The 12,500-nt window shown below is 60.1% G+C and overlaps 1 protein-coding gene across 1 annotated transcript; it reads right to left on the bottom strand.

Annotated features, from left to right (window-relative positions):
• On the bottom strand, positions 1-12,038 carry LOC309677988 (tyrosine-protein phosphatase non-receptor type substrate 1-like; the record flags this gene model as incomplete). Its single annotated transcript, XM_082490899.1, has 8 exons — positions 1-1,601; positions 2,340-2,379; positions 2,809-2,830; positions 3,303-3,404; positions 3,681-4,031; positions 4,166-4,480; positions 4,721-5,071; positions 11,957-12,038. 8 exons carry the CDS (start codon positions 12,036-12,038, stop codon positions 1,347-1,349), a joined length of 1,518 nt encoding a protein of 505 aa, XP_082347025.1. The 3' UTR covers positions 1-1,346.
• Positions 12,039-12,500: the final 462 nt, after the last annotated feature.

Below are 12,500 nucleotides of genomic sequence, written 5' to 3'. Positions count from 1 at the left end.
TGCGGGAGCAGCACAGGACTTTTCACTTTTATTATAAAAATATCTTGCAAGCAAAAAGAAAAAAAAAAATAATAGTCTGTACAAGCAGTCACATTGTTCTCAAAGCATCACCAGTGCCCCCCCCCCCCAGCAGCCGTGGGGGCAGCCCCACGCCTGCCCACTGCTGCAAGGCCACCCGGGTGCTGCGGGAGCCAACGCAGGGTGCTGGGCCCGTGCGGTGGCCCTGGGAGGGGGCACATGGAAGACATTCGTCCCCATGGGTGGGCTGGGAGAAGCCTGCCTGACCCCCATGGCAGAACTGGGTGGGTGGGTGGGGGGTGGGTGTAAGTGTTTTAAAGTCTATGGAATTTAGGGGTCTTTACTGAGAACTCGGTCTTAATTTTGCACATCTTATTCTAGTGTTAAGTACACAGCAGTACACCCACGTACAACACAAAACATTGGGTTTTAGCTCTAAAAATTAACAGTTACATGTCAAACAGTCAAAACATGTTACACGGTACCTGCGGGGAGCTCCCGGGGGGACACACACACACACACCGGGCTGGTGGGGGCACCTGCAGCCCAGCCGGTATGGAGCTGCACGCTTTGTACAAGCCTGGGGCAGCGCTGGTGGGTCCCGGTGCGGGGCAAGGCTGCGCAGAGGAAGATGAGGAGGAGGATGCTCCGTGCCAGAGAGCCATACCTGGAGCCTCCCTGGGCGGCAGGACGGGGGAAAGCCCACAGCGGGGACGGGGGGGGCTCGGCTCACCAGCCTTCCCAGCCTCATTGGCCTTGGTGCGAGACCGAGGTCCCGCAGAAGGGACACTTGGGAAGAGAGAGGCGGACGCTTAGGTCCTTCCTTTAAAGCCAGAGTTTGTTTTCCAGGCGCCGGCGGCGGAGAACCCCAGAAGGCAGCGCAGGGGTCCTGGATGGTCCCTGCGGGGTCAGGGCGGTTGCGGGAAGCCGTGCAAGCCTGGCCAGGCAGTGGCATCCCCGTGGGAGCGGGTGTGGAGGCACTGTCCCTACGCCCTCAGCCTGGCTGGAGCTTCCCAAGGAGCCGCTGCTCCGCTGGCTTAACCCGCTTGCAGGCAAACCTGGCACACCGAGGCTGAGCGGTCCCCATGGCTGTGGGGGGAACCCGGAGGGATGGAGCCGGCAGCCCTAGGACCAAGCTGCCCCCAAAAATCAGGTCTCTGAGGATGGGAGCCAACCCCCACAGTACAGCAGGCTCCATTTCCACCCCAAAACACGGGTACTGCAGCACATCTTCACATCACACTCAGTGCTTCCAAGAAAATCCTCCCGGGGAGGAGCAGGGTAGCTCTCCACGGGGCAAGTGGTCCCGGCAGCCGCTGCAGCCTTGCTCACTTCCTCGGGATCTGGACACTGGCATACTCGGAGCCGGCCTCCTCGGGGTGCGGGGCTGGACGCTTGGGTGCCTTGCTGAGGTGCACCATGTCCAGGTCGGCGTAGGTGAGGTTGTCGTCGCCGTTGGGTGCCTGGCTGGTCTGGATGCAGGCGTACTCTGACTGCTGGCTCATCTCCACCATCCGCCGGATGGTCTTCCTCTCTCTCTCGAAGTTCAGGTCCGCGTAGGTCAGGTTGTTGGGATCGGATTCCTGTGTGAGACAGCAAGTTCCTCACCTGGGAGGATGAGCGAGGAGCCCCCCATACCCACCCCGTGCACCATACCCAAAGCCCCACGCATCAATCCCACTGCAGCTTGACCTGGGACAGCTTGGTCTCTGCTTGTACAGGGTAAATGATGCCAGCAGCCAGCTGGGACAATACCGCAGCAACGCTTTACGCCATGCTACGTCTTCAAATCACCAGCCACTGCTGCCACGGACAGGCTGCAGAGCCGCCACCGTGATTCAAGAGCCACCGCTGCAGCCACACCATCACCCTGTCCCAGTAGAGGTGGGCAGGGGCCAGCCTGCCCGGCGATGCCCACACGGGAGCCGGCAGAGACTGGGTGGGATGGACAGATTGCTGCTGATCACGACTTTGCTCATAACTGCGTCACCCAAATGCAAAAATAACTCCACAAATAGCCTGGCTGGCTATCGCACAGCTGGTTCTCCAGGCAGCACAAACCCAGATTTTCCTGGGAGGAGGAAGAGGAGGAGAGAGGGTGAAGGCAGAAAAGATGCTGGGCAAGCGGCTATCCCATCCCCGGGACAGCTTCTCCTCTTTCTCCAGCCACAGTGCGGAGCCACTGAGACGGCTCACAGGGGAACCGCCACCCTCCACTGGAGACACCGAGATGTTTCATGCAGGAACCGCCACCCTCCCCTCCCGCCTCCGGTCCCTCCCGGCTGCTCTCCCTCCCCGCGCCCCGGGGCGGTGCGGCACACCTGGGTAGTGGCCTCGCTGCTCTTCTCCGGCTCATGTAACCTGAAAGGGGGAACAAAACAAGTCAGATCGACCGGCTGCTGCCCTGTTGCCTCTTCCCTAGTGATGGAGCAGCCGGGGGGTTCAGATGCAAAACAAGGTCCTCGCAGCAGCACCCAGCGGGACGGGTCCTCACTGGTGAGGATTTGCTCACATGCTGGTCCAGCTACATCTCCGCAGGCTGGAGACCCAGCTCCCACCCGCTTCTTCAGCCTCACCGAAAGCCAAACGTTTGGGTACAAGATCGCCACGGGGGCAGCACCACAACCAGGGGAGATCAGCAGAGCCCGCGCTCCTGCCTTCTCTTTCACAACAAGCTTTTGGGGATCCAGCTCCATCCCGATCCCAAGGGGATCCCGTCTGTGGGCTGGAGGTGTCCAGCTCAGAATGCCCCCGTGGCTTACTCAGTGACTAGAGGAGATCTGCACTTACCTAGCAGATGGCGAGCTTTTACCTGCCGGAAGAGAAAAAGTTTAGGAAAGAAATAGTCTAGGAAACAACATACCCCCCCCTCCCTCCACTCCCCAGGCACGTGATCCCACATGCAGAGACTGCTGCAAGAGCAGATACGCATCTTTTCCCCAGAGGCAAGTGCCTGCAGTTTTCTGGAGTTTCACTCCATTTACTGCAGGACTGTTCCTGGCAGAGGGCAGGAGGTGCAGGGAACGGGGGTAGTCAGACATTTTTAGGTACAAGGAACAACAAGCACATCTGTCTCTGCTCCTGGCAGGCATTGGCATGCAGCGCAACCAGGCAGAGCTTTCCCAGCAGCCTGCAAGCAACCTGGAGAGCTCTGGGCCATCCTCCCCTTTGGGCACGAGCTGCAAGCGCACCACCATGAATTCAGAATCCACACGCTGATGCTCAAGAGAGTGAGAAGGGGGTCAGAAGCAGATACTTCCCTGTTGTGCACTTGGTTTCCTTACCCTTATTTTGCTTCACCCGGATGAGGTAAAGAATTGCAGCCACCAGCAGGGCCAGCACAGTGCAGACCACTGCTACCACGACATAGATCGCGAGCAAATTGCCTGAAACATGAATGCAAAAGGTCACCACGGGCCCGAAAATGCTGGTACCAACAGAGTCCCTGCAGCCTTACACTGAGGGTTAGCCTGGTGATGCCACAAGCACTGAGGACAACAGCTCAGTACCTGCCAGCATCACCGCCCCCCCCCCCCCCCCCCCCCCAAACCCCCCACTATGGGGATTTTGTGTCCTTGAACCAGATTCTGGTGGGACTTTCCCAGGGGAGTGATATCATACAGTCCCCCTGCAGAGAACAAATCCCAGTCGATCTCACGCACCGTTATTTGTCTGGGATGCATCACTCATTCCGTCCCTGGCTGGGGCAGTGATCCACAGGGTGGCCATCCTCTCGATGGGGGCCTGGGAATCATGCACCACACGGCAGGTGAACACCGACTCATTCTTCTCCTCCACTGCTTTGATCTCCACCACGCTACTCAGGTTAAACAAGCCCTGGCCGGTCTCCATCAGCCGGGACATATTCTCCACGTTCATCTCTGTCCCGTTCTCCAGCCAGGTGACAGCCACGACTCCTGGGTAAAAATCCTTCACGTTGCAGGTGAAGTTCACGGTCTTGTTCGCCTCAACGGGGCTTGGCGGGTCAGCGACCACACGGACACTGGGGGAAACTGGGAAGAGAGGCAGTGCCTGGTGCCTGGTGTCCCAAGGCTCTGCTGCCAACGGGGTGCCCTGTCCCTGCCCTGGGACCCCCAGCCCCACAGGAGCTGGACACCCCGAGCACCGGTGTCCCCCCAGCCCTCACCTCGCAGGGTTTGGCTGAGCCGGTACGTCCCCCTCAGCGGGGCCGTCACCGTGGGGTGCTGCACCTCACAGATGAGCTGCGAGTGGACGTCGTTCACCTCCAGTGTTATCATCACGGTGCTGGACATGTCGTAGGAGGATTTCGTCTGCCCAGGGGTGATCTGGGGCTGCTGAGCCGAGATCGGGGTCCTGTCCTTGAACCATTTCACCCTGATGTCTCCAGGGAAGAACCCTCCGGCCGTGCAGGTGAAAGGCACCGACTGCCCCGGCCCCACTCTGCGACGGGGCCCTGACACGACCGGGGCGGTGGGTTTGACTGTGGGGAGAAGTGTGGGGCCGTCACAACGGGCTGTGCCACCCCCGCCCGGCCCCGGGGCTGCAGGGAGAGGGGTCTCCCACGGGTGGCATGGATGTGCCTGGGGACGGCCCGTGGGACCCCCTCCTGGAACGGGCCCCTGAGCCCCTTCCCCGGCCCCTCTCACCCCGAGCAGAGCCCACCGCGCTGGGCTGGGCTGTGCCGGTTCCCACCGGGAGCTGATCCGGGAGCCCCACTCACCGTATACAGACACCTCCGTGCCCTTTCCACGCTGAAACACCTCATCACCCAACACCGTTTTGGTGAACTTCACGCAGTAATAGGTGCCGGCGTCCGCGGGTTGAACATCCCTGATGTGGATGGTGAAGTCTGTGTTGGACCCATCCGATGCCCTCGTCACGCGGGGGAAGGAGCCCGTCTGCTCATAGATGGTCTGGTTCCCACTGCCCCAGCCCTTCAGCCACTTCACGGGGCCAAGGGGTTTGCCTGGGGTCGAGGTGCAGTTCAGGGTGAGCGTCTCCCCCGCTGTCACCGACACGTTGTCCTGGGGCTGCTGCAGCTCGAAGCCCTGACCCACCTGGGCACCCGCACCTGGGGGAAAAAAAAAAACACCACAAACCCACAGATGGAGTCTCATATGGCACCGCAAACCCAGCCAGGCTCCCCTCCATCCCCCTCCGGCCGCAGGACAGGCAGAACACCCAGCTCTGGTTAGCATGGACCACAGGCAACAGGGCTGTGCCAGCCCCGGGGAGAGGCTGCGGTTATGGCAGCGGGCAGAGACCTCTGCCCACAGGTCTCGGCAGCGGAACCAGACAGAGCTTTGCTAGATGGCCGCATATCATGCTCCATAGAGCTAAAACATGGAACGAATCCCAGCTGCCCACGCCTGCCGGCACGCTGTGCCTCCCGCCACGGCTGCTCGGCTTTGTCAGTCAGAATGAAAAGAGGGTATAAATCACAACGCACTCCAAAAAGCAAGCTCCGCTTGCAGATGCGATTCCCTGTTTTCTGCACTGAATCTGTCCCATTTCTGCATTGAATCCAAGCCCCGATTCGTTCCGGCGGAGCACAGCCATTAGCCAAAGCCGGTGCCAGTCAGGCAGACGCCATTCCTGCTCGTCACCGACAGAGGAGAGCAGTCCCCTTCGAAGCATCTCAGCAACAAGGCTCCCCAACCCAGCCCACCGCGTTGCACCTCCCCGCACCAACAGAAAGCCGCCCTCCCAAGTGCCCCCTCACCCATGGGTGCCCCCGCACCTTCCCCCAAGCACGGTCAGGCAGGGAGAAACCCCTGAGGTCTCCAGGAAAACCGCAGGAGCTCCGCTCTCCCCGTGTGTGGGCAGTACCAAAATCCACCTTGGGTGGACCTGCAGCCAGAGCCGGCAGGGCCGGGGGTCCGAGCTCGCTGCCGCGCAGGAGAGATGCGCCGGGAGCCATCCGGCTCAGCCCTGTGGGAACCAGCAATGCCACTGCTCCCTAAAAACAGCTGGAGCAGCAGAGACAGCCACCCCCTCCCCACATGGCTCCTCGAGGGGTTAATTTCGGCAACACTCGCCATGCCAATATAGTTATTGCGACTGAATTGAATGGGATTTCAATATAGGTCACTGCTTAAAGAAACATTTTTAAGCCACATGGGAGAAAGGTGGCAGAACCCCCTAAATCTGCCTGCTGATGACAGGGGCCAGGCACTGCTGGCCACTGCAATCCCAGAGCCGGCAAGCGGCATGCAGAAACGGTGTCACGGTCACCCAGGGACAGTCACGTTTGAGGAGGTAACTCCTGCTGGAGCCAAGCGGTGCTGGGAAGGTACGGACCAGCATCCCGGGAGGGTGGGAGATGCATCGGCACAGCCAGATCTTTAACCTCACTGGCTGGAGGGCTGCACCCGCGCCCCACGGCTCTCGCAGCAGAAACCCCCAGGGCAGCTGCGCCTGTGAAGGCTGCCCTTGGTACCCCCCACAGCCTCCCCTGCCACAGCCGTCCCCAGGATGGGACAAAATCCTCGGCTGGATGCTCCCAGGAGGACCCGCTGTAGGATGAGCTGCTCTGACCTCTCCTGGCCACAGCTGGCTCCCGCAGAGCCTGCAGAGGATTTCTGGCAGCTGTTAATCCCTTCTGACTTCCAGCGGTATTTGGTGTACCCACAGATGTTCTCACTGTCTGTGCAATTACTCAATCTTGATGGCCAGAGTTACCAGGAGCACAGCTTCTCCGGAGTCCTCAAGTTAAAGACTTTTGGCCCAGGGCATTAGTCCGCTGCATCTCCAGCACAGGCTGATACTCGCAGCCGAAAGCTTCACCCCTTCAAAGGGTTGTGTTTCCCTTCGAAGTCACACCAGGGCTAACGCAGCAGCAGCGCTCAACACTGAGACAAGTCTGTTCCAGAAGACAAGTGTGGAAGGACAAAAATCTGGTTTGTGTCACGTCCAAGCGCATCATCCAGGCTGAGCCTGGTCTTGTGTCTGAGCAGCGGTGGTCTGGGCTTCTGCAAGGTGAGCCCATGTTTCTCGGGTGACACACGAATCTGGGGGAGCAGAGCCCCTGTCCTCGGCGGGGACGGATGCACCCCATGTGCCGAGCACGGCGGTGACGCAGGGCACGCACTGCCGGCTCCGCTGCTGCAGCATCTCCTCAGCTTCTCCATCGCCCACTTTCACAAGAGGTGGTTGAGAAATGTGTAGAGGAAGTTTGAAGGCACAGAAGCATCATCCACCGCTCACCATCCGCCTCCTGCTGAGCACCCACAGGGGGACATGACACAGGCGGGGGATGGCGCTGCTCTGGGCACAGGGACCTGGCACCCCCAGTCACCCACCGCACAGACCACCACCACCACCACCCCCCCCAGCCCCTTCGCATACCCAGAGTGGCCGCATTGCTAATTGCTCACTCCACCAACAAGCCTCACCGCTCGCTCGTCAGTGTGGGGCTTTGCAAGGCAGCGGGGGGCCACGGGAAGCTGGGGGCCAGGGACCAGGTCCCCTCCCTGCCACAGGGGCTCTGCACCCCCTGATGAACATGTTGTTCACCTCTTCCCTCTGCAATCCTGCCTAAGAGACTTCTGCAGGGTGGTGACCCCCCCCGCCATGTCCCCTCGAGGGTCCCCCGCACCAGGGAGGGCTGCCCTGCTCAGTGGGGCCAGCGCTGCACGCCTGCAGCGAGCCCAGCGCTTCCTCCTCATCCTCCCTCTCTCCATCTGTCCCTCTCCTCGCAAGGCACGCGCTGTACCGGAGGGGAGAAAGCCGGGGGAAGCGCCTGCTTTGGGGCGCTGGAACTGACCCCAGTGCCGGAGCGTGGTGGGGACGAGCGGCACGGGCATTGCTCAACCCCAAACCTCATTTCTTAGTTGCAGCGATGGGATCTCAGAGCAGCATCCGCAAAAGTTCAACTGAGCGCGGCTGGGTACAGCCGTGCCCAGTGCGTGGCTGGGGCTGTAGCTCACCGCCGCCTCGGCACAACGTCCCTGCCTTCCTGGGCTCACAGGGATTTGTCTTTGCGGGCAGCAGGGCCGCCTCTCCGAGAGCCCGGGTTTGCAGCCGGGCTGCGGATGGTCTGCGCGTATCTCGTACCACCGAGTCCACATCGCCTCCTCGCCGGGCAGCGGCGTGCGAGCACCCTGCCCCGCTCCCTGTGCCGAGGGATTCGCAGGCAGGGAGCATGCTGTTGTCCCGCGACAGGCTGCCAGAGGTGCTGCAGTAGTGGAGCCACCACCACACGGGGCTTTTCTGACAGTGGTGCTGCTCCCAAAGTTGGTCCCGAGAGCAACCAGGGAACAAGGGCTTCGTGCTGCCTCCAGCGCTGCACGCCAGGAGGCTTCCCTGGCAGCTCTCCGTCTCTTGGTCACTGCAGCAAACACTGCGTGGCTCTAGGTAACCTCTCAGGTAGGACTAAAATAGGGCTTTTTGGTATTTTTCCATGTGTTCTGCTGCGAGCCATCACGCTACTTTAGCGACTTACACACAGCTCTGCTCGGCCAGCCCTCTTCAGATCACCCCATTCAGGGTCTGCAGGACATCTACCGTACACGAGCTTCAGCCACGATATGCCACGGTAACACCACGCTGCCTTCACGAGGCCCGCTCACACCTCCCAGCCAAGGAGCACAAGTCCTGGCCAGACCGCCCAACTTCTCCACCTGCCGACCTTGCGCCCCACAGCCCTACAGCAGGACTAACCTGACTCACCGCATGCTCAGAAACATCTTTAAACTCCAGCAGCAGCGCACAGAGTGATGCCCCCACCCCACCCCCCCCCTCGCGATGGGAAAACACAAAGGGGAAGTTGATAGAAAACCCCAGAATATGCAAGTTAGAAAATGTAAAGTTTCCACTGAAGCTTCTCTCCTCCCTTCCCCCTGCACGCAGCTTCTCCTTGCACCCAGGAGAAGATGTCTCTCCTCCTTCCCCTTTCTGGCTGCTCACCCCGAGGCGCAGCGGGGCTCGGAGCCCGGCCGAGCCACCTCCCAGCGGATATTTGCCAGCAGCGCACACGAGCCCCGTACCCTCCCGACGTGCCTGTGCACCAGCAGCGGGACGTGGGGTGCCTTCGTGCTGCAAACACGCAGGACACGTGGAGATCTCTCGCCGCAAGCATCGGTTGAGTGCAGACCCGCTTCCCACCCGCACCTTCGCGGTGCCGCCCCATGACACTATTTTCTTCGACTTCGATTTCAAACCGCCCAGAGTCGGAGCGCAATCCTTTCGCCACCGAGATCGAGGGGAGTTTAGGTTCTCTGACCCTGTAATCTGCTCTATCCTATACACGCCAGAATTAGCAAAGGATTTTAGAGCCCTGAAAATCATCACCTGGGTGCTCCCACCTACGTGGGAACTGTCTCGCTACACAGACCCGGAGCGCTCCCAGCCCGGAGAAGAGGCACAAGCAGAGGCATCGGGCCATGCCTGGTCTGGCAGAGCCTCCCTCCTCCTGACATTCTATTTAAGTTGAGAACAAAATAATCCCCAGCTCTCCCGCTGTGCTGCAAGTTTTCCATCCCGGTGACACTTTCCTCCCCCCGCCCCGTATTCCACCTTTTGAAGTATTTGATACGGAACAGATTGCAAGACGTCGGGGTTTAATTCAGGAGAAGCTGCCTGGATGCTTCCTGATAAAAATAGATTATTTTTTTTTTTCCTTCCAAAGGAGCTGGGTAAGGAGCTGCGGGATGGCGAGGGAAGGGCTGCGTGCTCCAGAAGCAACGTGCAGCTGGTCACTGGCATCCGGAGCCCCACGGTCACTCTCTGAAGGAACGGGCCGACGGGCAAGAGAAGCCCCAAAATAATCCTGCTGGAATTTCACCTGCAGCAGAGCTGCCCACAGGGGGGAAACTAACAGGTGCTGCCTATAAAAAGGACGTGGAATCTGCAGTTTGGGGGAAGACAAGAAAAGAGACCCCGTAGCTGCTGAGAGCTACGCAGATCCCAGAGCAGCTCGGGGACGGTTATAGTAAAGGCTATATTTTACATACGTGACATCAGAGGAAGCCTCGGATCACACGCAGCCACCATTTGCAAGCTTCCCTCCTACAGCATTAGCAGAAATTCGGCTTGAAAGCCAGAGCCCCGCGACCAAACAGATTTCCTCTTTAGAGGAAGCTCCGGGAAACGCAGCTGAAACCCTTCATCGAGAAACGCCTGCACAGCAGGGTTCTGCACGGCACAGATTTTTTGCAACGAGGCTTTGCAGTGTGGCTTTCCCAGCATCTCGCTCCTCTTTGCCCTACAGGAAGATCTCCTGCAGGACCTTCACTTTTCCCTGCTTCGCTTCTGCGGAAGCGCTGTCGGAGCGGCCGCTCTCCGGCAGCGGGAGCCTGGGCCGGCTCTTCTGGAGTTCAGGCTTAGTTTGAGCCCCAGGAGGGTTCACCACAGGGTCTCCACCGCATGGAGTAAACAAAAACAAAACAAAACAAAAAATTTTAAAAAAAATCTGCATGCTTGCACCTGAAATCAGGGACGCAAACCACCCCGCAACCCAGGGCTTTCTGCCCCAGGATGGTTCTTTTCCTAAGGCTGGCTTGGAAATATGGGGTTCATACTCCAAGGCCATGTTTAATTAAACTCAAGAGCTTTGCTCCAGCCTTTCCTTCATGGCAGGAAATTACAGCGGTTCACTGAGAAGCTGCACTCGCCGCCAAAGCCTTCTTGGCTTTCAGCAACAGGGAGTTTTCAGCTTGGGGCCAACACTTCTCAGTTGTGATCAGGCAACTCAAAGCAAGGAGTGTTGTGCTGAAAGCATTTGCTTTCTGCTCGAGTTTGTGCTCAACTCTCTGCCCAAGTAACGCTTCGATGGGAAATATTTCCAACGGGCCTGGAAGAACACGGGTTTCCCCCATGCAAGATGGTGTTTCACCCGCGCGGGTGCCTGGGCTGGGCTATTTGCAGTGGGATGTGGCTGGAAGGTGGGAAATTCAGACAAACCAGCCGGAAATCTCAGCAGGAAGATGCTCCTGAACGTGCACTGCTGTTGCCCCAGGAGGTTTGCACAAAGCACCCCGTCCATCCCCAGAGGTGCAGACAGCGCAAGGGCGGGAAGGAGAGCGATTCCTTAGCCATATCACCCGAGATGATCAGCACCAAAATGAAACATCCTAGAAAGGAAACGTCCTTGAAAGCAGCAGCCACCACAGGGCTTCGTTCCTGGTGGGGCGAGAAACTTCCCACTGCTAACGAGGGAAGGGAAACAGCCAGGGAGCGGCGCGTGCCCCCATCATCCCTTTCCATGCTGCACCCCCAAGCTTTTATAAGGGGCTTGGGGGAGCCACAAGCCCTGGGGAGAGCTGGGGCACCCGGAGGGGAAGCAGCAGGAGCCTGAGGTGACCCAATGCTCGCAACGGGGCTGGGTGGTGCAAGGTGCCTGGGAAGATGGTGCAATCCCACCACTTTGGTGCTCAACAGTTGGGTAAAGCAGCAAGAACTGCATACTCTCGGGGGTAAAGCAGGGGGGTAACAAGAAAAACAAGTTTCCAGCAGAGGAGGGAGGCAGCCCTCCCCAGAACCTCCCCCCTTGCCTTCTCCACCATCCTCCCCATCTCCAGGCAGCCTCTGAGTGGGAATTTGGGCTGCTTGCAGAGATTTGCCTCTCACATAGCTGGCAGGGGGTGCGAGCAAATGGGTGGAAACGACATGCCTCTTCACGTCTCTGCCTAATTCCCTCGTCTCGCTGGAAAGGGGAACGTCTGCCTTGAAGTTTGCTTCTAGAGGAGCCACCGAGCGAGGGCCCTGCTCCCCCCTCTGCCATCACCGCGCTCTAGGTCATCTCACAGAAAGGTCAAACCAAACGTGCGCGGCGAGAGAGCATCATGTCGCGCGCAGGAGGTGTGCGGCAGAGGGGCAGCAGAGAGGAGAGATGAGGATGGAAGGGGGGGGGGGGGAAATATTAAAACAAAAAAAAAAAAAAAAGAAAAACCCAAGCCAAACCACAAGAGAACAGCAGGGTAAGAGGGAGCAGGAGAGCCCGGGGCCCGTGGCTTACCTGGCCAACCGCGCAGGGAGACCAGCAGCAGGCAGGTCAGCGGCCAGACGGCCCGGCCGGGGCCGCGGGGAGGCGGCTCCATCGCGGGTTGGTTCTGGGAAGCGGAGATGAGAGTGGCTTCAGAGCGCGGCTCCGGCTTCGGGCTTTGAATCACGGCTGGAGAAGGAAATCGCTCTTCTCAGCCCCAAAATGAGGAAGGAGGGCTGGGCTCCCGCCTTCCCCCCCCCCCCCCCCCTCCCGCCCCCCCTTCCCCGGCTGCGGGCGGAGGGAGAGCCACGCACACGCGCGGCCCCGTGTGTTTGCCCGTGGGCGCTGACCCGGCCGGGCTCGGGCTCGGGCTCGGGCTCCGCCGCCACCGGGCGCTGACGGGGCCGCCGCGGCGGAGCCCCGGGGCGGGCGCATGCCCCGGTGCCCAGCGGAGCCGCGCCTGCCTCCCCCGCCGCCGCGCCGCCTCCGTTGCCGTGGCACCGGGGAGGGATGGGGCCGGCCCCGGCTCGGAGACCCGACCCCCCCCCCCTCTCCCCCCGCCGCCTTCCCACCCCCG

This window comes from Vanellus vanellus (assembly GCF_965231255.1).
Source record: "Vanellus vanellus genome assembly, chromosome: 15".
NCBI lineage: Eukaryota > Metazoa > Chordata > Aves > Charadriiformes > Charadriidae > Vanellus > Vanellus vanellus.
Note: the sequence above shows the minus strand (reverse complement) of the source record. Positions and strands in the feature narration are given on the sequence as shown.